Genomic DNA, 26147 nt, shown 5'->3' on the forward strand with positions numbered 1-26147 from the left:
GAGTTAGAATAAACTCTGGGAGTTGGTGATGGACAGGGTGGCCTGGCGTGCTGCAGTCCATGGGGTCGCAAAGAGTCAGACATGACTGAGCGACTGAACTGAACTGAATTGCCAGCTTAATAATATGAAATAATAACTGATACACCTGTGCTCATGTCAATGTTCATATTGGTGTGCTCAGCACATTCACGCTTATAATCTATTGTGATACGTTGAAAAATCACAAACATATGCTACTTATTACTTGATCATGAGAAATCATAGTGTGGGGGCCAGAAACTTGGGGTGCCAAATGATCCTTTCCTTGCAGACAGACTTAGGGGAAATAGAATCATAATCTGAAGTTTGCTGCATAATTTCAGAATCAAAACAAAGGAACATAGGGATTAAAAATTCAGAGGGTTTCAGGCATCAAGAAAGTAATGTAATGGAGCAAAACCGGGTGAGACAGAACTGTGGTCACCTGGGAAATACGTGTCTCACCTACAGGGAGCAGTTGACATTTAGCTCTAGCTAATTTTTGTCCTGTGTGGCACATATGGTGCTGCCAGATCTCCAGTTTTTCAAGGGAACTTAAAAATCTGTTTTTTTTTCTTATGAAAGCTTCTGAGTTTTGATTATTCACAAGTAGTTTAAAAAATTTTGTAAATTCTGACTTCCCTGGCAGCTGAGTCGTAAAGAATCAGCCTGCCAATGCAGAGAATGTAGGTTTGATCCCTGATCCGGGAAGATTCCACATCCCACGGAGCAACTAAGCCCGTGTGCCACAACTGTTAAGACAGTGCTCTAGAGCCTGGGAGCCACAACTCCTGAACCCATGTGCCACAACTACTGAAGCCTGTATACCCTAAACCACACTCTCAGCAACAAGAGAAGCCACTGCAGTAAGAAGTCTGCACACCACAACAAAGACTCAGCTTGCCAAAAAAATAAAAAACTTGTTTTGTAAATTCTGCAATACTCTGTCAGCAATTCAACTTCTAGGAATTAAACTACATACCTTTGAAATGACATAAAGTGCTAAATTATCTTCTACAACATTATCTGAAATAAAATGTTTAGAAACAAAATAAATTGTCATCAGCAAGTGTTGGTTGAACAAACCAGAGCACACCCAAACAGGGGCTTGCTCTTCAGCAGTGTTATAAAAAAAAAAGGCTAAGGAAGCTCTTTGTGCATTAATATGCAGTGATCTTCAAGATACATGATTAAATGAGAAATACAAGTGCAGAACATGGTATATACCATGCTTTCCTGTGCTGTGCTGTACTTAGTCCCTGAGTCTTGTCCCAGTCTTTAGGACCCCATGGACTGTAGCCCACCAGGCTCCTCTGTGCATGAGGATTCTCAGGGGAGAATACTAGAGTGGGTTGCCATGCTCTCCTCCAGGGGATCTTCCCTACCCAGGGATAAAACCCAGGTCTCCCGCAGTACAGGCAGATTCTTTACCAGCTGAGCTACCAGGGAAGCCCCATATATCATGCTATTAGTTGTTAAATATCTATTTATTTGGCAGTGCTGGGTCTTAGTTAGATCCCGAGACACGTGGGATCTTCAATCTTTGTTGTGGCACGAAGGATCTTTAGTTGTGGCGTGTGAATCTTAGTTTCGGCATGTGGGAACTAGTTCCATGACCAAGGATGGAACTTGGGTCCTCTGCATTGGGAGCATGGTGACTTAGCCACTGGACCACAAGGGAAGTCCCTTAGTTGTTAAATAACAGCAAAAATACACATTTTTATACATATACGTAAAATATCACTGGATGGATACCTAAGAAATTAACACTGGTTGTCTCTGAAGAAGGCAAATTGAAGGTGGGGACAAGGGTGGGAGTAAGAGTTTTGTTGTTGTTTAGGCACTCAGTTGTGTTCAACTCTTTGCGACTCCATGGACTGCAGCACACCAGGGTTCCCTGTCCTTCACCATCTCCCGGAGTTTGCTCAAACTCATGTCCACTGAGTTGGTGATGCCATCCAACCATCTCATCCTCTGTCGTCCCCATCTCCTCCTGCCCTCAATCTTTCCAAGCATCAGGGTCTTTTCAAATGAGTCGACTCTTTGCATCAGGTGGCCAAAGTATTGGAGCTTCAGCTTCAGCATCAGTTCTTCCAATGAATATTCAGGACTGATTTCCTTTAGGACAGACTGGTTTGATTTCCTTGCTGTTCAAGGGACTCTCAAGAGTCTTCTCCAGCACCACAGTTCGAAGGCATCACTTCTTCAGTGCTCCGCCCTTTTTTATTGTCCAGCTCTCACATCCATACATGACTACTGGAAAAATCATAGCTTTGGCTATACAGACTTTTGTAGGCAAAAAAATGTCTCTGCTTTTCAATACACTGTCTAGGTTTTTCATTGCTTTTCTTACAAGGAACAAGTGTCTTTTAATTTCAGGGCTGCAGTCACTGTCCACAGTGATTTTGGACCCCAAGAAAATAAAGTCTATCACTGTTTCCATTGTTACCCCATCTATTTGCCATGAAGTGATGGGACTGGATGCCATGATCTTCTTTTTTTAAATGTTGAGTTTTAAGCCAGCTTTTTCACTCCCCTCTTTTACCTTCATCAAGAGATTCTTTAATTCCTCTTGACTTTCTGCCATAAGTGTGGTGTCATCTGCATATCTGAGGTTATTGATATTTTTTCCCACAGTCTTGATTCCAAGAGTTTTTACAGTACACCATTTAATAGTTTTTGAATTCTGAAGCATAAAAATGGATGGTTTATTCAAAATATTACTTTAATAATGAAAAGAAAAGAAGAATATCTGGAAAAATACACATATATGCAAAAACAAACTATCTTAATAGCAGTTACTCTGGAAAGAAGGTTTGTGAAACAAGGCAGTGTCTAGGAAATTTCTGCATTTTTATTCTTATGTAACATTTGGAAAAAATTTATTACTTTCACAATAATTTTTAAATGTTAACTCAAAAAGCAAATGTAAAATGCAACACACACCTGCACAAGGTTTGTAGATTATACTGGAGGGGGTCTGCCCAATAAAACTTCTTTGCAAACCCATTGGGTTTCTAAGCCACCAGTTTAAGGTAAGTGAAAGGAATATTTAAGGACACCAGATTGACAGAGCTAATGTGGGCACTAAAACCAGATGGATTCAAGGTCTGTGGGCTGCAACTCCCTGAATCTCCACACCAAGGACTATCTGACTACCAGGACTGGAAATATTCTGCTGTCCAATGGCTAAGTTGCCTTCCTTTCTGAACAGCATTCACCGCATTGGCCCTGTGTGAGTTTGCCTTGGGTTGCTCCTCTTTCTCTGGTTCCACATTTGATCCACTTCTGATTGATGCATTTTCCCCCCCTTGGATAAGTTAAGGGAGAAAGTAAGATAACAGTCAAATCTGTGCCTCTCTTGTGACTGTATACTGATGCTCTGATTAACCATGTCTTTGTCTTGCATTTTATTTTAGTGGCCTGTGTGTGTGCGTGCGTGTGTGTGTGTGTGTGCATGCTCAGTCACTCAGTTGTATCCAACTCTTTGTAACCCTATGGACTGTAACCAGCCAGGCTCCTTTGTCCATGGGATTTTTCAGGCAAAAATACTGGCGTGGGTTGCCATTTCCTCCTCCAGGGCATCTTCCTGACCCAGGGACTGAACCTAAGTCTCCTGCATTGCAGGCTGATCCTTTACCACTGAGTCACCTAGGAAGTTATTCATTTAACTTTAGAAGGTGGGAAAAGGGTTAATTTCTGAGCTTCTGGAGGGGAACACATGTCACCCTCAAGTGCTGCTTCAATCTAAATCTGCTTTTATTTTATCCTGACCTGCACCTTACCCTGAATTTCTTTTCATTCAATAAGGGTACAAATTATCTCTTTCTCCAGTTTAACCAATATAACACCCTCTGTTTTGGTGAAGGCAAAGATTAGTATCTCCAGTGGAGCCTTTGGTTTCCTTTCCTCCATTTTCAAATAATCCTGAGGATTTACTCAAGCCAGGCATGGGGGAAGAAGCCCCGTTTCCAGGAATCAGGAACAGAGATAATCATCAAGTCTCTGCTAACAGTGCATGGCTAGAGTTCTATTTCCATACCATCTGGTATTGCTGCTAAAGCCTGGTCCAGGCTGATCACCAAGGATACAAGTCTCCCTTGAAGTGACTGCATGCTGATCCAAGTACCTGCACAAGCCCAAGTGATGCCCCACACTTAGATTCCAAGGTTATGACTCTCCTAGTTCACATTCCTATATGAGGTTGCTGTTGCCTAGAACATTTGGCCCAGCCTGGCTGGACCTGAGAGCTTTAGTCTCTATTATTTACCATGCTAGAACCAATTCTCTTCAGCCAGACCTGTACTGAGCCTTCATCAGTGGCCTAAGTGCCTCCTTTCCTTCTAGTGAATTCTCTCTTTTTTTTAAATTAATTTATTTATTTGGCTGTGCCAGGTCTTAGTTACAGCATGCAGGATCCAGTTCCCCGACCAGGGATTGAACCCAGGCTCCCTGCATTGGGAGTGCAGAGTCTTAGCCATTGGACCACCAGGGAAGTCCCTCTCTCTCTCTCAATAAAAATATTTTAGGAACAAATTTGAGTCAGTGATAGTGAGGTAGGTGAGCCCAGAGCCTGTTATACAGTGAAGTTAAGTCAGAGAGAGAAAGACAAATATCATATATTAACGCATATATATGGAACCTAGAAAAATGGTACTGATAAACCTATTTGCAGGGAAGGAATCAATCCCTTGCAGGAAAGACACAGGGTACGGGGGTGAGGGGGCAGAGTGCAAAGAGAGAGTGAGATGAAATGGAGAAAGTAGCACTGACATATATACACTACCATGTGTGAAATAGATAGCTAGTGAAAAGTTGCTATATAACATAGGGAGCCCAGTCTGGTGCTCTGTGGTGACTTAAAGGAGTGGGAAGGGGGAGGGGAGGGAGGCTTCAGACGGAGGGGATATTTGTATAATTATGGCTGATTCACGTTATTGCACAGCAGAAACCAACACCTTGTAAAGCAATTTTCCTCCAATTAGAAAATTAATTTTTTTAAAAAAAGAAAGAGAAAGTAACTTTATACTTCTTAAGTGTGACCGGCGCATAGTGACTTCTAAAGAGGACAGTATGGAAAAGGGTGACAAAGAATAATAAGAAAAAAATTTTAATTAATTTATTTATTGCAACAGATTTTAGTTGCACCATGAGTGATCTTTCTCTGAGGTGGATGGACTCTCTAGTTGTGGCACACAGACTTAGTGCCCCACAGCATGGGGGATCTTAGTTCCTGAACGAGGGACAGAACCCATGTCTCCTACATTGCAAGGTGGATTCCTAACCGCTGGACCACCAGGGAAGTCCCTCTAGTGAACTCTCTTATGAACTTTCCTGCCAGTTAGCTGTAGTTCGCTCTACCAAATTTCCATAACTTCAGACTTCGGAGAGATGGAGTTAGATTTCCTTCTCTTTTCTCTTAAAAAGTCCCTAGGATGGTGATTGTGACACTTATCATCATGTATTATATATTAGCTTCCTGTGACTGCCATAGCAAAATATCACAAACTAGGTGGCTTAAAACCACAGAAATTTATTCTCTCAGAGTCCTGAAGGCTAGAAGTCCAAAATCAAGGTGTTGGTAGGGCTGCACTCCCTCCAAAGACTCTGGAGGGAAAATTTCCTTGCCTCTTCCAACTTCTGATGGTTCCAGGCAAGGATTCTTTAGCTGTGGTTGCATAATTCCAATCTCTGCTTTCGTTTTCACATGACCTTTTCCCCTCTGTGTGTGTGTCTTCTCTTCTGTCTTTCATAAAGACATTTGTCATGGAATTTAGTGCTTACCCCACTAATCCAGGTTGAATTCATCTTGAAATCCTTAACTTTGCATCTGCAAAGACCATCTTTCCACATAAGGTCATGTTCATAGATTTCAGGGGTAAGGACATGGACATATCATTTTGAGGGCTCCTTTTCAACCCACCAGATGTTATTTTGTAAGTGAGGAAAGTAGGCTGAGGGAGGTTAAGGGGTTTACCCAAGGCAAATTAGTTGCCCTCTACCACAGAACTCTGTCCTCTTGAGAAGGGCATCAGCTTTTATTAAGCTTCATGCACTAAAAAGGTCCTGTTAGATCCTTATCATAGGATAACTGGTTCCTGCTGGCCTTATATTTGCATAACTAAACATCCTAAGACCACCTCTAGGAGGGCTTAGATGCACCTTGCCAAGCATCATGTTTTAGATGCACCTTACCAAGCATCATGATATTGTATTACATTACCTCATAAAATTATGGCCAACTGTCTAATTATCTTAAGAATATTAGATATTGGAGGATTGAAATCCATGGCCTTATTTTTAAATTTTTATTTATTTATTCATTCATTCATTTTTGGCTATGCTGGGTCTTTGTTGCTGTGTGGGTTTTTCTTTGGTTGCAGTTAGAGGGGGCTACTCTCCAGTTACTGTGTGCGGGTTTCTCATTGTGGTGGCTTCTCTTGTTGCAGAGGACAGGCTCAAGGGTGGCCAGGCTTCAATAGTTGTGGCTCCTGGGTTCTAGAGCACAGGCTCAGTAGTTGTGGTGCTTGGGCTTAGTTGCTCCGTGGCGTGTGGGATCTTCACAGACCAGGGGTCAAACCCACCTCTTCTGCATTAGCAGGCTGATTCTTTACCACTGAGCCACTGGGGAAGCCCCTCATGGCTTTATTTTAAAAGATAAGTTCAACCTGTCTTGGCCCTGCTTTGGTAACTATTTCCCTGAATAGGAACAATGCAGACTAGCTTGTGTTTCATCCCTATTATTATTCTCAACTCACCTTCATGTGCCTATTGTAGAACGCAAGGGGGAGGAGGCTGAGAAATAGGGAGATGGAGTAATATACAGTCTGTTTCATAAATGTCTGTGTAAGAGATTTCAAATCTCCTGTGAAGGGAAGTCTATCAGTTTTTTTCATACTTCAGTTCAGAGATTGTTCTGTAGCTGTAGAGCTGGCCTCATAGGGATTCTTCACCAACTTGGCACACCGAAAAATCATCACCATTAGGAAGAGAAACAGAAGAACAACAAAGGCAACGGCAAAGCCTTTGTCTACATCAACACTGCTGGACAGGCTTGAATCATCCATGGGAACTCACACCTCTGTACCCTTGTCCAACTGTAGCTACTTCCTCAGGAATATCTTCAGATTTGTCATATTCCTAGACAAAAGAGGATAAAACAAGTTTATTGGCTTATATTTGTATGTATGTATTTTTTTTAATTGGGGTATGTGTGTGTTCATTGTTCAGTCGTGTCCGACTCTTTGTGAGCACATGGACTGTACAGCCCGCCAGGCTCTTCTGTCCATGGGATTTTCCAGGCAAGGATACTGGAGGGGGTTGCCATTTCCTTCTCCAGGGGATCTTCCTGACCCAGGGATTGAACCTGGGTCTCCTGCATTGCCGTCGGATGCTTTACCATCTGAGCTACTAGGGAAGCCCTAGTAGCTTGGGGTATAGTTGCTTTATAATGTTGTGTTGGTTTCTGCTGTACAATGAAGGGAATCTGTCAACCCACTCCAGTATTTCTTGCCTGAAAAATTCCATGGACAGAGGAGCCTGGTGGGCTACAGTCCATGGGGTTTTGAAGAGTAAGGCAGGACTGAGCTCTGCATTGCACTGCATATCCCCTCCCTCTTGGACCTCCCTTCCATTGCCCCCCTCCCCATCCCACCCCTCTAGGTCATTACAGAGCACCAAGCTGAGTTCCCTGTGTTATACTGCAGGTTTCCACTAGCTATCTATTTTGCACATGATAGTGTATATGTGTCAATACCAATTTCCCAACCCATGGCACCCCTCTATGTGTGTATTTTCTTAACACTGTTATGTTGAAACCAAAGAGGGTTTCCAAAAAAATTAGCAAGATTTATTTAAGAGGTACTTATGAAACTGATAGGGCTTCCTTCCCTGGTGGCTCAGACAGTCAAGAATCTGCCTGCAATATGGGAGACCCGGGTTTCATCCCTGGGTGGGGAAGATCCCCCGGAGCAGGGAATCTACCCACTCAAGTATTCTTGCCTGGAGAACTCCATGGACAGAGGAGCCTGGAGAGCTACAGTCCATAGTGTCGCAAAGAGTCGGACATGACTGAGTGACAAACACACACACACTCACACACACATGAAACTGATAACATTAGTATAGGTGACCTTCAAGATATAAACATAAGAAAAGTAGGTGAAATACTCCAAGGCAAGACACGAAAAATATTTGTAACTCAGAAAACAACTGGGGCTTCCTTGCTCTGTTAAATCCCAGTACAATTGTCTTGAACACCCCAATTCTGTGTTAAGTGCAAACCATTCTCTAATATTTTTTCAAATTCTGAGTACTTACTGTAATTAATTTATTGTGATGTCTTAACTTACTAGGTATGAACATAAAATTGTTTTATTTTTTCTAATCACTATGTTTGTGCTGTCATTCCTATCTCTTAACGAAAAACTATGTATGTCTCAGAAGTGATCAATTTCAGTTATTAAGTCCACCATCAAAACAATACTGAAAAGAAAGTCAGAGGACTCTCTCTTCTCAATTTCAAAACTCACCATAAAGCTACAGTCATTAAGGATAGTGTAGTATTGGCATAAGAATAGACATACACATCAATGGAATAGAATTAAGAGTACAGAAATAAACATATATGTATTGTCAACTGATTTTTGAGAAGAGTATCAACACCATTCAATAAGGAAAGAAAACAAATGGTACTTGGAAAACTGGATGTGCATGCATGCTCAGTCACTTCAGTTGTCTCTGACTCTTTGTGACACTATGGATTGTAACCCACCAGGCTCCTCTGTCCATGGGATTCTCCAGGCAAAATACTGGAGTGGGTTGCCATGCCCTCCTCCAGGGAATCTTCCTGACTCAGGGATTGAATCCACCTCTCCTGTGTCTCCTGCATTGCAGGGGAATTCTTTACCCACTGAGCCACCTGGGAAGCCTGGAAAACTAGATAGTCATATGCAAAAGATTAAAGGTAGACCCTTGCTTCACACCATATATAAATATTAACTCAAAATAGATCAAAGACCCAAATGTAAGAGCTAAAACTATAAAATTCAGAAAAAAGGAATAAATTTTCATAACTCTGGATTTGGCAAAGGATTTTTAGATATGACAGGCAGTAAGGGAAAAAAAGATAAGTTGGACTTCTTCAAAATTTAAAAACTCTTGAGCTTCAAAGGACACAATCAAGAAAGTGAAAAAAACCCACACAATGGGAAAAAATGTTTGAAAATCTTATATCTGATAAGGGACTTGTATTTAGAATATCTAAAATATTCTTACAACTAAATAATAAGAAGACAAATAACTCAATTAAAATTAGGCAAAGGATCTGAATAGATATGTCTCTAAGGAAGATATACAAATGGCCAATAAGCACATGAAAAGATGCTCAACATCATTAGTCATGAGGAGTTACTAAAGAACAGGCATAAGGTTTCAGTGAAGTAAGAGGAATAAGCTCTAGATATCTGCTGTACCACATTGTATGTATAGTTAATGATAATCAACTGTACACTTAATTCTTTGGCAATGCCAAAGAATGCTCAAACTACTGCACAATTGCACTCATCTCACACACTAGCAAAGTAATGCTCAAAATTCTCCAGGCCAGGATTCAACAGTACGTGAATTATGAACTTCCAGATGTTCAAGCTGGATTTAGAAAATGCAGAGGAACCAGAGATCAAATTGCCAACATCCACTGGATCATTGAAAAAGTGAGAGAGTTCTAGAAAAACATCTACTTCTGCTTTATTGGCTATGCCAAAGCCTTTGACTGTGTGGATCACCACAAACTGTGGAAAATTCTTCAAGAAATGGGAATACCAGATCACCTGACCTGCCTCCTGAGAAATCTGTATGCAGGTCAAGAAGCAACAGTTTGAATGGGACATGGAAAAACAGACTGGTTCCAAATCGGGAAAGGAGTATGTCGAGGCTGTATATTGTCACCCTACTTATTTAACTTATATGCAGAGTATATCATGAGAAATGCTGGACTGGATGAAGCCCAAGCTGGAATGAAGATTTGCGGGAGAAATATCAATAACCTCAGATATGCAGATGACACCACCCTTATGGCAGAAAGTGAAGAAGAACTAAAGGGCCTCTTGATGAAAGAGAAAGAGGAGAGTGAAAAAGTTGGCTTAAACTCACCATTCAGAAAACTAAGATCATGGCATCTGGTCCCATCACTTCATGGCAAATAGAGGGGGAAACAATGAAAACAGTGACAGACTTTATTTTGGGGGGCTCCAAAATCACTGCAGATGGTGACTGCAGCCATGAAATTAAAAGATGCTTACTCCTTGGAGGAAAAGTTATGACCAACCTAGACAGCATATTAAAAAGCAGAGACATTACTTTGCCAACAAAGGTCCATCTAGTCAGAGCTATGGTTTTTCCGGTAGTCATGTATGGATGTGAGAGTTGGATTACAAAGAAAGCTGAGTGCCGCAGAATTGATGCTTTTGAACTGTGGTGTTGGAGAAGACTCTTGAGAGTCTCTTGGACAGCAAGGAGATCCAACCAGTCTATCCTAAAGGAAATCAGTCCTGAATATTCATTGGAAAGACTGATGCTAAAGCTAAAGCTCCAATACTTTGGCCACCTGATTTGGAGAGCTGACTCATTTGAAAAGACCCTGATGCTTGGAAAAATTGAAGGCAGGAGGTGAAGGGGATGACAGAGGATGAGATGGTTGGATGGCATCACTGACTCAATGAACATGAGTTTGAGTAAACTCCAGGAGTTGGTGATGGACAGGGAAGCCTGGGGTGCTGCAGTCCATGGGGTCGCAAAGAGTTGGACACAACTGAGTGACTGAACTGAACTGATTGTACACTTAAAAATTTGTTAAGAAGGTAGATCTCACATTAAGTGTTCTAACTGTAATAAAATAAAATTTGAAAAAAGAAAGAAAAGAAATTGGCTAAAGCAGCCTGTGGCAGTAGAAAAGAAGGCAGAGTTGAGATTGTATTGATTGAGGGGGATTTTAAAAGTATATTTATTTTTTATCATTTATTTATTTGGCTGGATCTTAGTTGTGGCATGTGGAATATAGTTCTCTGCCTGGGGTTCGAACCTGGGCCCCCTGCATTGGGAGCCTGAAGTTCTTAGGTACTGGACCACCAGGGAAGTCCCAAGGGGAATTTTTTTCTTTTTCTTGATGACCAAGTATGGGCTACAGATAGGGACCAGCCTTAGGAGGTTACATAAAAGAAGATCTAAGCCAAGAGGGCTTCCTGATAGGATGAAGTTATCTTAATAGAAAATAGCTGGAGGTGAACTTGGATTCAGCATTATAATGACCAGGCAGAGTAGAAATATTGACCTGAAGGGATCTGCAGTTAGATAACCCTAGTAGAGAATATCTGAGGAGCTCCTGAAAAATGAGAGAAAGAGCCCTGAACAACATCCAAGCCTAGAGAGAAAAAAGTGTCAATAGATTTGTTTTGAAAAGTGGTTTGGACCTTTTGAAGAGATGTGTGTGTGTGCTTGTTGTTGTTCAGTTGCTTAGTTGTGTCCGACTCTTTGTGACCCCATGGACTGCAGCACACCAGGTTTCCCTGTCCATCACCGTCTCCCGGAACTTGCTCAAACTCATGTTCACTGAGTCAGTGATGCCATCCAAACATCTTGCCCTCTGTCTTCCCCTTCTCCTCCTGCCTTCAGTCTTTCCCAGCATCAAGGTCTTTTCTGAGTCGGCTCTTTGCATCAGGTGGGCAAAGTATTGGAGCTTCAGCTTCAGCATCAATCCTTCTTCCAGTGAATATTCAGGGCTGATTTCCTTTAGGATTGACTGGTTTGATCTTGCAGTTCAAGGGACTCTCAAGAGTCTTCTCCAACACCACAGCTCAAAAGCATCAATTCTTTGGTGTTTAGCCTTCTTCGTAGTCCAACTCTCACAACCATACATGACTACTGAAAAGCAATAACTTTGATTATATGGACCTTTGTTGGCAATGTAATGTCTGCTTTTTCATAGCTTTTCTTCCAAGGAGCAAGCGTGAGTACTAAGTCGCTTCAGTTCTGTCCGATTCTTTGTGACCCTTTGGGCTGTAGCCCATCAAGCTCTTCTGTCTGTGGGATTTTTCAGGCAGGAATACTGGAGTGTGTTGCCATGTTCTCTTCTAGGGGATCTTCCTGACCCAGGGATCAAACTGTTGTCTTCTATGTTTCCTGTGTTGCCAGGTGGGTCCTTACCACTAACACCACCTGGGAAGTCCTTGGAGAAATGTAGAGAGAGCTAAAACACTGTTTTAGTTTTGTTTTGACTGTACCAGACAGCATGTGGGCTTTTAGTTCCCCAATGAGGGATCAAACCTGTGCTCCCTGCAGTGGAAATGTGGAGTCTTAACTACTGGACCACCAGGGAAGTCCTAAAATATTGTTTTGTAAAAGATTAGCTGGGGACTTCCCTGGTGGTGCCATAGATAAGAGTCCGCCTGACAATGTAGGAAATGTGGGCTTAATCCCTGGTCTGGGAAGATTCCACATGCCCTGGAGCAACTGCGTTCATATGCCACAAACTACTGAACCCTGGTTCTAGAGCCCATGAGCTGCAACTATTGAGCCGCAACTACTGAAGCACGAGGGTCTTACAGCCTGTGCTCTGCAACAAGAGAAGCCACTGTGATAAGAAGCCTGCACACTACAATGAAGAGCATAGCTCCTTCTCCCCACAACTAGAGAGCCCATGGAAAGCCATGAAGACCCAGCACAGCCAAAAACAAATAAATTTAAAAAATTAAAAAAAAAATTAGTTGGCATGGTGAGAAGCTAAATTGCTCCGTGAAATAGTATCAAGAATTGTGATCATAATGGGCAGAGTTGTATGTGGGCAGAGTTGTACGTTGGCAGAGAATTGTAAGGTTGTTGTTGTTCAGTCCCTCAGTCGTGTCTGACTCTTTGCAACCCCATGGGCTGCAGCATGCCAGTCTTCCCTGTCCTTCACCATCTCCTGGAGCTTGTTCAAACTCATGTCCATTGAGTCAGTGATGCCATCCAACTATCTCATCCCCTGACGATGAGAGAAAAACTAATCTGGTAGCTGGAAAATGTGGTAAAATTGGTAGATATTTGTACCATTTTAAGTATATATCTCACTTCTATATGTATTACATTCTTTATGTGTCATCCTTTCTACAGTGCTCTTTCAGAGCAAGGACATGTGTATTTCTGTGTTCCACATTTCAGTGGCTTATCACTAGGTGGTGCTAGTGGCATAAAGAACCTGCCTGTTAATACAGGCGACATAAAGAGACTTGGGTTTGATCGCTGGGTCAGGAAGATCTCCTGGAGGAGGGCATGGCAACCCACTCCAGTATTCTTGCCTGGACAGAGGAGCCTGGCAGGCTACAGTCCATGGGTTGCAAAGAGTTGGACACGGCTGAATCGACTTAGCATATATCACTCTACCTCTGTTAATATCCTCTTGGGCCTACTTCCAAAATATGTCTCAAATCCATTCCCTTTTCTTTACCCCTATGGCCACCATTGTGCTCTAGGCCATCAAATGCCAAACACCTGCAAATACTTTCTGGTTTTCTGAAAACATTCTTATTCTCCTCCAAACCACAAAGCAATCTTTGATAAATGTAAATCAATCAGTCTTCTGATTAAAATATTACAGCATCTTCCTACTGTCTTCAGTGGGTTACCAAGGTTGTACACAATTTTGTCTCACCTTGTTTCTTGCCACTCTTTTCCTTGTACATTTTTTACCCTGCAATGCTGGAATTGTCACAGCTCTATGAGTTTTGCATGATCCTCCTTTGCCTCCAGGCCTTTTCCATTAACTTTATCTTTGCGTTACTCCCATCCTTCTATATTCAACTTTTAGGCCTTAGCTTAAATGTCAATTTCCTAGGGAGATATTCTAGTAACATTCACTGTAGTTTATTTTGATTACTTTAATTTCTGTCTTCTCTGATAAAATAGTAATTCTACATGAGACTCAGTTCAATTCAGTCGCTCAGTCGTGTCCGACTCTTTGCGACCCCATGAATTGCAGCACGCCAGGCCTCTCTGTCCATCACCAACTCCCGGAGTCTACCCAAACCCATGTCCATCGAGTTGGTGATGGCATCCAACCGTCTCATCCTCTGTCGTCCCCTTCTCCTCCCGCCCCCAATCCTACCCAGCATTAGGGTCTTTTCCAATGAATCAACCCTTCACATGAGGTGCCCAAAGTATTGGAGTTTCAGCTTCAACATCAGACCTTCCAATGAACACCCAGGATTGATCTCTTTTAGGATGGATTGATTGGATCTCCTTGCAGTCCAAGGGACTCTCAAGAGTCTTCTCCAACACCACAGTTCAAAAGCATCAATTCTGCGGCGCCCAGCTTTCTTCACCGTCTAACTCTCACATCCATACATGACCACTGGAAAAACCATAGCCTTGACTAGACGGACTTTTGTTGGCAAAGTAATGTCTCTGCTTTTAAATATGCTGTCTAGGTTGGCCATAACCTTCCTTCCAAGGAGTAAGCGTCTTTTAATTTCATGGCTGCAATCACCATCAGCAGTGATTTTGGAGCCCAAAAAAACAAAGTCTGACACTGTTTCCACTGTTTCCCCATCTATTTGCCATGAAGTGATGGGACCAGATGCCATGATCTTAGTTTTCTGAACGTTGAGCTTTAAGCCAACTTTTTCACTCTCCTCTTTCACCTTCATCAAGAGGCTCTTTAGTTCTTCTTCACTTTCTGCCATAAGCGTGGTGTCATCTGCATATCTGAAGTTATTGATATTTCTCCCGGCAATCTTGATTCCAGCTTGTGTTTCTTCCAGCCCAGCGTTTCTCATGATGTACTCTGCATATAAGTTAAATAAGCAGGGTGACAATATACAGCCTTGACGTACTCCTTTTCCTATTTGGAACCAGTCTGTTGTTCCATGTCCAGTTCTAACTGTTGCTTCCTGACCTGCATACAGGTTTCTCAAGAGACAGGTCAGATGGTCTGGTATTCCCATCTCTTTCAGAATTTTCCACAGTTTATTGTGATCCACACAGTCAAAGGCTTTGGCATAGTCAATAAAGCAGAAATAGATGTTTTTTTGGAACTCTCTTGCTTTTTCGATGATCCAGCGGATATTGGTGATTTGATCTCTGGTTCCTCTGCCTTTTCTAAAACCAGCTTGAACATCTGGAAGTTCATGGTTCACATATTGCTGAAGCCTGGCTTGGAGAATTTTGAGCATTACTTTACTAGCATGTGAGATGAGTGCAATTGTGCGGTAGTTTGAGCTTTCTTTGGCATTGCCTTTCTTTGGGATTGGAACGAAGACTGACCTCTTCCAGTCCTGTGGCCACTGCTGAGTTTTCCAAATTTGCAAATTTGGAAAACATGAGACTAAGGACCCTATATAATTTGTTTTTATCCTTAAAGTCTGGGATATATTAGATGTTCAACAAGTATCTGTTCAATGAATGATATAGTACTATACTTTGCAAAAGTGAGCATGTAAAAATGTTGGTTGAATGAATGAATGATTTTGAGAATGTGGCATTGAAAGGAGAAGACTATTGCTGATCTAAAAGAATAGTGGTAGTAGAGTGATAAAGAAGTAGTCCAGACATTCATCAATTAAACAACAAAAGGCAGTGAGGAAATGAAGACACCAAGATTTTAAATCATTTATGAGGAGTTCAACTAGGAAAGAAAGAAGTAGAATAGCAGCTAAAAGCCTACTGCAGAATCAAACAAGGGATTCCTTTTCAAAGGCAGAATAGAAAGGTATCAGGTAAGATGTGTTTGGTTGCAAGTGACAGAAAAGTCCCCTTAAGTGATATTAAACAATACATGAAATTTATTGACTTATGAGACTAAAGTCCAAAGTAAGGATAACTTTAAGTAGGGCTTGATCCAGAGAGTCAAGGTGTTTTCATGGTTCTGCCTTTATATATCTACCGTTCTACATTGGGATTCCCTTGTGGCTCAGCTGGTAAAGAATCCACCTGCAATGCAGGAGATCTGGGTTTGATCCCTTGGTTGGGAAGACCCCTGGAGAAGGGAACAGCTACCCGATTCTAGTATTCTGGCCTGGAGAATTCCAGGGACTGTATAGTCCATGGGGTTGCAAAGAGATGGACACAACTGAGCGACTTTCACTTTCACTTTCACCCTTTCTTCTACGTTGATTTTATACCCGGACCAGCTTCCCGAAGGTAGCAAGAATGGCTACAGAAAATCCAGAGTTCACATGTTCCCTCTTCATATTATCTCTTCCTCAATTCCAGAGGAAGAAAGAACAATTTTATATCAGTCAGGATTCTTCTTTGTTAGTAATGAAAACAGGGCCTCCTTTACTTAAACAAGAGCTTCCCTGGTGGCTGAGATGGTAAAGAATCTGCCTGGAATGCAGGATACCCGGGTTAAATCCCTGGGTCGAGAAGATCCCCTGGAGAAGGAAATGGCAAACCACTCTAGTATTCTTGCCTGGAGAATCCCATGGACAGAGGAGCCTCATGGGCTGTAGTCTGTGGGGTCGCAAAGTGTCAGACAGGACTGACTGACTTTCACTTACTTAAGCACAAAAGGTATTTATTATAAAGAGACCAGGTGACTTCCAGAATCAAGGAGAAGGAGAAGTGGTCCCATAAAACAGTCAGAAACCAAGGGAGGCCAGGCACTGGGAATCATAACCAAGGTCAGCACAGGAAAAGTCTGGTTAAGGCACCGTCGGCAGTGGACACTAGCCACCACTACTGGACACTGCTGTTGCTGAGGATTGCTGCTACTGTCATTGGATACTGCTGTCCCTGCCATGCCTGAATTATAAATTGTGTCATCTTTGTGTCACTTGATAGTCCAGACCCTGGCTGGAGCATCCGACTGGTCAAGGCTGAGTCATGCACCAGCACCGTAGCCACCATGGGGTGGGAGAGGGAACTTTCATTATCTCTAGGCACTGTAGTGAAAATGAAGTTCTGTCTCTCATAGACTCACATAAAGGAGCATTACTCTCAAATAAGAAAGAGTTTTGGATGTTGAGCAGACAAAAAATGCCAAACATGTATTTTTTGATCTTGGTCCCAATCCAGCTATTTGCTGTTCCTAAGAGATTCACCTAAAATTTAAAGGCATGGAAAGACTGGAAGTAAAAGGTGTACTAGGTAAATACTCACCAAAACAAAATTGAGGTGCTGTATTAATATCAGACAAAATAGACCTTAAGACCAGAAGCATTATTAGGGATACAGAGGATTAACAGATTATAATGAAGTGTGAAATTCAATAGGAAGATGTAACAGTTCTAAATTGTATACACGTAATAAAATAGTCTCAGGATAAATGAACAATAGGACTACAGGGAGAAATTGATAAAAATTGCCATTATAGTGTATAATCAAAATATTCTTCTCAATCATTTAGAGGTCAGCTAGACAGAAATTGGTGAAATACAGAATATTTGCTTAATATGGTGAACAAGCTTGATTCATAGAACATGCGTCCAACACTTAGCAAATTCGTACTTTTCCATATGTTGTTTAATCTCATTTGAGTTGGGTTTGAGGTTTTATTTTTGGTCATGTGAAACTAAAAACATCCTAATTCCATTTATTAAATCCCTTTCTGCTGAGAATAGCTAGAATGGTTTCTGGTCTCTGCAAATAAGCCTTGATGTATACAGATACCAAGCTGAGTTTATCCCAGAAGTAGAAGCATGCTATGTATATAAGCCATATGAGTACCACAGTTGTTGCAGAAAAAGCATTTGATAAATTTCAATACTAAAAAACATCTACATTAATATCCTTTGCAAAATAGGGGTAGAAAAGAATACTTTTAACCCAATTAAGGGTATTAACAAAAAAATGTAGAGCAAACATCCAGATAATGGTAGAGAGTTGAAAGATTTTCCTCTTAAAATCAAGAACAAGACAAAGAGGTTCATTACCTTCAATTTATTCAACATCATTCTGGAGGTTCTAATCAGTGCAGTAAAATAAGATAAAGAAAGAAAAAAAACAAGGATTTAAAAAGAAGAAACAAAAATGTTCATTATTCATTGAACATTATTCACTGTATTTCCTACAGAATAATCTACAGAAAATATGAGAAATAAGTAGTTTAGCAAGGTGTTTGGATGAGATACACAAGTCAGTTACATATGTAAATGCCAGTAACAAGCAATAAGCAAATGTAATTTTTAAAAGACCATTTAATTTTAAAAGGGTCATTGGGAACTCCTTGGTGGTCTAGTAGTTATGACTCAGAACTTTCCTGCTGTGGTCCTGGTTCTATCACTGGTCAGGGAAGTAAGATCCTGAAAGCCGTGTGGCGCCACCAAAAAAAAAAAAAAAGGACATTGTTTACAGTAGCATAAAAATATATAACAAACCTAGACAACATATTAAAAATCTGAGACAACACTTTACTGACAAAGGTTCATGTAGTTAAAGCTATGGTTTTTCCACTAGTCATGTATGGATGTGAGAATTGGACCATAAAGAAGTCTGAGCACCAAAGAATTGATGATTTCAAACTGTGGTGTTGGAGAAGACTTTTAAGAGTCCCTTGGACAGCAAGGAAATCAAATCAGTCAATCTTAAAGGATATCAACCCTGAATATTCACTGGAAGGACTGATCTGAAGTTGAAGCTCCAATACTTTGACCACCTGATGCGAAGAGCCAATTCACTGGAAAAGACCCTGATGTTGGGAAAGATTGAAGGCAAGAGGAGGAGGGGGTGACAGAGGATAAGATGGTTGCATGGCATCACTGACTCAATGGACACGTGAGTTTGAGCAAACTCAGGGAGATAGTGAGGAACGGGGAAGTCTAGCATGCTGCAGTTTATGGGGCTGCAAAGAGTTGGACACAACACAGTGACTGAACAAAGTAAATAGAGAGATACACGATATTTATGAATTCCACATGATCAAGTTGTTAATTCTCCTTAAATTTACTTATAGAGGCAATATAACTCCAACAAAATTCCATCAAGGTTTTTGAGAAAACTGGCAAACTGTTTTCTTAAGTGTACATGGGAGCTCACAGGTACAAGAATTAAAAAGACATTCTGAAGAAAAAGAACATGCTTGAGAGATTTCCCTTATAAGTTATTAAGGTTTATTACAGAGCTATAGTATTTTTGACAGTGGCATATATGTGCAGGTATAGATAATAGACCATTTGAAGAGACTAGAAAGCCCAGAAACAAACTGCACATTTAGGGATACTTGACTGATAGCGGAATGAGCACTGTTGACAGAAAAAGAATGGCCTGTTTAATAAAGTATACTGGAAAATAAGATATCCATTAAAAAAAAACAACACACGTCTCTAGTTACATGTCAAGAGCTAACTTTAAAACCTTTAGGACTTCCTTGGTGGTACAGCGGATAAGAATCCGTCAGCCAGTGCAGAGGGCATGAGTTCAATCCCTGATTTGGGAAGGTTCTACATGTGGTGGAGCAACTACGCTCACGGGCCACAACTACTGAAGCCTGTGTGCCTAGAGCCTGTGCTCTGCAACAAGAGAAACCACTGCAGTGAGAAGCCCACATACCACAACCAGAGAGTAATCCCTGCTTGCTACAATTAGAGAAAGTCCAAGCACAGCAAGAGAGATTCAGTGCAGCTAAAAGTAAAAGAAAGACAAATTCTTAAAAAACAAAAACAAACAAACAAAAACTTCAGAAGAAAATATAGAATGTTTTTATGACTTCAGGATAGGAAAAGATCTCTTAAACCAGACACAAATTGTACAACATATATTTTAAAAGATGCATAAGTTTAACTTTAGAATTAAGAACTCCTGGTCAGTTCAGACACCATAAAGTAAGTAAAAATACAAACCACAAACTTGGAGAAACATATTTCTAAAAAAGGATTAGTATCCAAGTTAGCAAACTAACTCCTCCAACTGAATAAGTAAAGGACAAATAACTCAAGAGGAAAATTAGCAAAAGACATGAACTGGCATTAATAAAAAGAAACATAAAAGGTGAAAAATACATGAAAAGGTGTTCAATTTCACTAGTAATCATTGACATTATGTTTTTATTCACTAGATTGGTAGACATTAAGAAGTCTGATAATACAAAGTGTTGGCAAGGATGTAACTCATTCAAAGTTCTTATACACTCCCCATCAGTAATATCAGAGTACAGATTGATAAAAATCCCCCATAGAAAATCATTTAGCATTATCTAGTAAAGTTGAATGTGCATATTCACTACAACCCAACTCCCAAGTCCACTCCTGTGTATACACCAGGAAAATTAAAAGAAGTTTGCTCCTGCAGTATTGTACACAAAAGCAAAAGTTGAACAGCTCAAATGACCACAGCCTGGAGAATTATCACATAAATTGTGGCATAGTCACAGTAAATACTATAAAGTAGTGAAAAGAATGAGTGAACAAACTAGAGTTACATTCAATAACATGGGTGACTCTTGGAAACATATTAGTGAGTGATAGAAGCAAATTACAGAAAACCACATACATTATTATATTATTTTTATAAATCTCAAAACAAACAAAGCACTTTTTACAATAACAATACACTATTTAGGGATGAACATATATGTGATAAATTTACTTCTGAAAAAGCAAAGGAGGGAATTCCCTGGCAGTCCGGTGGTTAGGACTAGGTGCTTTCACTGTCTCAGACTGGGCATGTGGCCAAAAAAAGAAAAGGAAAAAGCCAAGGAGTGAGTGATATAGATTCATGGTAATGACTACTTCTGGGAGGGAGGTAGGCAGATGATCTAAAGGAAAGAACACTCAGGTAAATGCATTAAGATTGTTCAGTTATTATTATATTTCATAACTAAAATATATTACATGTCTTCTTTTCAATGTATCAAGTATTATACACATTTTTGAGAAGTGGTGGGTTACAGTATTTGGTTTGGCTATCTTGCACTGCAAATATACTATCAGAAATCAAAAAGTTCTGGACTTGCCTGGTGGTGCAGTGGTTAAGAATCAGCCTGCTACTGCAGGGGACACAGGTTCGATCCATGTTCTGGAAGATTCCACATGCTGTGGAGCAATTAAGACCATGTGCTGCAACTACTGAAACCCTAGCACGTGGAGCCTGTGTTCCACAAGAGAAGCCACTGCAGTGAGAAGCCTGTGCACCGCAGTGAAGAATAGCCCCTGCTCGCCACAACTAGAGACACTTCACGTGCAGCAACAAAGACCCAGCACAGACAAAAATAAATAAATTAAAAAAAAAGAAGAAGAAACAAAAAGTTCTTTGGGATACAGGACTCATTGGCTCCAGAGATCACTATGTGTTTGTGGGGGTGTCCTTTGTAGAGCCAAAAAGGGAACAGTTTAGAGAGAGCTCGTTAGAAACTGTTGATGGTCCGTACAGTTCTTGGTTTTGGAAGGGCAAAGGGTGTTCCTTCTAGATAAGTCAACCCCAGTGAGAACAATTCAATGGCGATCATGAAATATAACATGGTAGTGAAGAACATGGGTTCTGCAGTCAGTCCATCTAGATTTGGATCCTGACTCTAACAAAGCTTGGTGATCCTAAGCAAGTTACTTAAATTTTCAGAACCTTGGTTTCTTCATCAGTAAAATGGGGATAATAATACAATAACCCTATGATGTAGATGCTAAGATTAAATAAATATGTAGAAGATAGCACAGTGCCTGGAACATAACAACTGCTATGTAAGTGTTTATTGTTATTATCCTCCCTGGGTTTACTATGTTCCTCATTTCTTGCACCCTTTCTCTTGTGATGGAGTATCTGGAAGTCATTGCTGTTTTAATTTTTCACTTAAGTGGAGTTATAGACCAAATTTTTCCCATATTACAGTTGTACAGTATTGATAGTGTGTAACATCAACAGAAAGGGGAGGCTAAGAAGGTCCACACTTCAAAGCACTGACAACTACTCAGGGTTATATACAGTTCATTTGGTGCTAAGAATGTAATAGATATTCAATGTATTATATGACTTGAAGAAAGGATTCCAATTTAAGCTTAGGCTGTGTGTTTCACAGAAGTTAAGTGTCAACACAAGTCTTTATGATGATTGGAAATGTGTCTTCCAGCCCCCTGGTTTATTTTTAACTTGAGACTCTCCTGGTGAAAAATTCATTCTAAGGGAAGAGCTAGTCTAGGTTCTGAGTTTAGCTAGAGTCAGAGAAGAGGTAAGATTCTGACAATACAATCTTTAAGAGGCAGTGTTTTTTGACATTGAGTTCACTCAAATGTCAGTCCAAGGATATGAGAGAGTCAAGAACTTCTTTATCATTACTCTTGTTACTTTGTCTACAGACTTGTGTGATTTGGGAACTAGAGATTACAAACAGGTCCCTCTCCATTACTATACAAACTCTATTAACTTTCAATTTAACTTCAACGCATCATTTACTATTTAACAAATAAAGCACAAAAACTAGGACCCATGGTCATAAAAAGATATATAATAAGGCCTGATTTCTGTCTTTAGAAAACTTACAGTCTGATATGGGAGATAAGACATATCCATACAACTATGACACAGGTACGAAACGATAAACACCAAAACAAAAAGTAGCAGGCCTCTCTGAAATTGTCTGCCCAACACTTCCCTTCCTGTCCACTCATATGGCTATTAGGGGAGCTACCGTGTTCTGACACGGCCCCACCGTGCTGGCTGCCTTAGTTCAGTGGTCTGGGGTAAGCATCCCAGCTGGGCCAAAGCTCTTCTCTTGAATTTTTGTAGCTGGAATGGGAAATGCGTCCTGGCATTTATCAGCTATTTAATATGTACTTGCTGATAAATGAGTTGTAGTGAGAAAACCAATTTTATTGTATTTTTAGTACCTTGCCAGTGTCTTTATCCACTTGTATATACCTCAGATGTCATTTTCTAGATATATTTCTTTCATGTCTCATTACATGTGGAGGCATATACCTTCTGTTTATTCATCAAAAAGGCCATATTCTCTCAAAAAAATCCGTATTATTTTACTCTGGTACTTACATATCTCACTAGACCCCTTACAATCTGGATAGTTTATTCATTTTCCATCTTCTCCTCTCAATTGCATTTCAAGAGACTTGTGTCTTTCCTATCATTTGTTCTCCTTATCACAGATTCCCAGCTATGATTTTATATACTGTATAAACCATCTCCATTTTATAAAGTTAAAGAGAAAAATAAACAAAAATATATACTTCCTGAATGTAAAGAAATCATTCCAAAGCAATCTGCTGGTAAAGATGTGAAAGGAATCCAAAGGGAAGAGTCAGGAAAATTTCACTGAAGAGACAAACACCTGAATTGAATTGAGGCCTGAGAATAAGTAGCTCTTGGTGGCTCAGACAGTAAAGAATCTGACTGCAATGAAGGAAACGCAGGTTTGATTCCTGGGTCAGGAAGATCCCCTGGAATGGGTAATGGCAACTGCACCAGTATTCTTGCCTGGGAAATCCCATGGACAGAGGAGCCTGATGGACTATAGTCCATGGGGTCATGGGGTCACAGAGAGTTGGACACAGCTGAGCAACGCACACTTTTCAAGCTGATAAAGGTGGGGAAGGGTAGAAGCAGGAAAGGAGAAGAGAGGACAGCATAGTATGTTTGAGAAACAGTAAATGTTCAGTAAGTGCTTGAGATATATTCTCCCACTGAATAAGCAGGAACAGTAGGCTAGGCAAGTTCACCAGGCCACTTGTATGGCACATTAAAGACTCTGGATTCAGCTTTGCAATCAGTGGGGAGTCATCAAAAAGCTTTTAAGCATGGAAATTACACCATTAGATGGTTGTTGTAGAAATATTAGACTGGCAGGAAGGTGGAGGGTGCATGAGAGAAATTAACTTAAAGTCTTTCATTAATATGAACTTCTAGAGGGCAAAACTCTAAAAGTTTTGTTTTTTGTGTGATTTCTCACAGCATTGATTAGCATAGTGCCCACACCCAGGTGGTGCTAATGGTAAAGAATCCATCTGCCAATGCTGGAGACATAAGAAACATGGGTTTGGTCCCTGGGTTGGGGAGACCCCTGGAGAAGGGAATGGCAACCCACTCCAGTATTTTTGCCTGGAAAATTCCAGGCAAGAATGGACAGAGAAGCCTGGCAGGCTACAGTCCATGGGGTTGCAAAGAGTTGGGCATGACTGAAGGGACTTGGCATGCACATACTGCACCTACTAGGAAATGTTTGTTAACGTGGAGACCCCAGTGTCAGAAGAAACACTCTGCTTCTCTTGAGTGAAGAGAATGGATAGGATGACACTTGTCCGGTTAACAAACTCAGCTAGGGTAGGATTAGTCATAGAAATCTTTCTACAAGTGATGACCAGGCTCAATTTGGAGTAAGGAAAGGTATACTCCCAATGAAAGAACAGTGATAGAGACAAGGAAACATGGGAACTTTTGTGGAACTACTGTTTATTTTAGTATGGTGGAGATCACAATACATAAAAATGAAAGGTATAAAGTTGTAGAATCTCACAGTTGGAAGGAACCTTTAAAAGTAACCTTGTTGCATTAGCCTTCTAGTCATTCTTGTAAAGCCCCTGGGGGTAGGGTGAATTTAAAGGTACTGGTGTGGCATGCTCAGGAAGCAGAAACATGGGACTGAAGTTCAAGGGTAAAGAAGAGCAAGATCTTTTGAGTTAAGAGTCACTCAAGGATAGGACAGTTGAAATCATAGGAGTAGATGAGGTGGTCAAAGGAGAATTAGAAACAAGGGCATGTCAGCGCTTATGGTGGAGGAAAGAGGTCAAGGAACCACAGATGGAACAGTTACAAGTAGAACTTGTAATAGTTACAAGAGATGAGAGAATTTCAGGCAGAGGACAGTTTGCAAACAACCTTGTATGCTTCAGAGAGATGGAAAATCTTCAATATTTGGAAATTGGGAAACATTATCTTGGATTCTCCTTCTCCTCTAATTAAATCTGAATTCCTGAACTTTGAATCGAAGGTCTCTTCAAACGTCTCACTCGTAGCTAGCTGCCATATTCCAATAAATGAATTTTGCTTCTATTAGGCTTATATCTTTCCTCTCTCTCTCTTACAAAGTAAAATAGGGACTTCCTTGGTGGTCCAATGGTTGAGAATCTGTCTGCCAACACAGGGGACACAGGTTTAATACCTGGTCTGTAAAGATTACACATCGAGGGGCAACTAAGCTCGGCACCACAACTACTGAATCTCCCATGCCCTAGACCCTGAGCTCGGCAACAAGAGAAGCCGTCCCAGTGAGAAGCTGGCATAGCGTAACTAGAGAAAGCCCACGAGCAGCGGCGAAGACCCAGTGAAGACAAAAAAAAAAAAAAAAGTAAAACACATTCTTGCTGAAAAGAGAAAAGAAATAGGATGATAATGTTTTAGTTCTTGGCTCTTATTTTCAAATGTAAGGATCTGATCCAGGTTTTATAGGGCCTGAAGTTTATACAAGTTGGAAATCTGTCGTTAAGAAAAGAATGTGGTTGTTTAGCCACTGGTGCCACCTGTGTTAAGTCGCTTCAGTCGTGTTCAATTCTTTGCGACCCTAGACTGTAGCCTACCAGGCTCCTCTGTCTATGGGATTCTCCAGGCAAGAATACTGCAGTGGGTAGCCATTCTCTTCTCCAGGCGATCTTCCCAACCTATGAAGCCCACGTCTCTTAACGTCTCCTGCACTGCCAGGCTGGTTCTTTACCACGAGCACCACCTGGGAAGCCCTGTTTAGTCACTACAAGATTTTTAATACAAAATTAGGTTTAAAGTTTTTAGAATGGAAAAAAAAAAATCACAAGAAATTATTGGAGACTTAGATATTGGAGACTTAGTTTCTATAGGGCTTCCTAGGTGGCGCTCGTGGTAAGGAACCCGCCTGCCAATGCAGGAGACATAACAGATGCGGGCTCCATTCCTGGGTCGGGAAGATCCCCTGGAGGAGGGCATGGCAACCCACTCCAGTATTCTGGCCTGGAGAATCTCCATGGACAGAGGAGCCTGATGGGGTACAGTCCATAGGGTCGCACAGAGTTGGACACGACTGAAGCAACTTAGCACCACATACATTCTTCTGAAATCTCTTGGATAAGATAGCTTTTCTTGACAAATATAAATGGCAGATAAAATTCAAAATCTGTTTTCCAGAGAGAAGACCTGCCCTAGAATCTTTTACAGTGGCTCTCAAGGTTCCTGTTTTGTTTGAGTTAAATAGTAGC

At 40.9% G+C, this 26147-nt stretch overlaps 1 protein-coding gene across 1 annotated transcript; it reads right to left on the minus strand.

Moving 5' to 3' along the window:
* Positions 1–5126: 5126 nt before the first annotated feature.
* Positions 5127–7085, minus strand: CTXND2 (cortexin domain containing 2). The gene has a single exon (XM_081487741.1). It carries the CDS (start codon positions 7083–7085, stop codon positions 6918–6920), a length of 168 nt encoding a protein of 55 aa, XP_081343867.1. The 3' UTR covers positions 5127–6917.
* Between the last annotated feature and the right edge of the window lie 19062 nt (positions 7086–26147).

Source organism: Giraffa tippelskirchi, chromosome 5, assembly GCF_054371585.1.
Source record: "Giraffa tippelskirchi isolate mGirTip1 chromosome 5, T2T-mGirTip1v1.2.pri, whole genome shotgun sequence".
Classification (NCBI taxonomy): domain Eukaryota; kingdom Metazoa; phylum Chordata; class Mammalia; order Artiodactyla; family Giraffidae; genus Giraffa; species Giraffa tippelskirchi.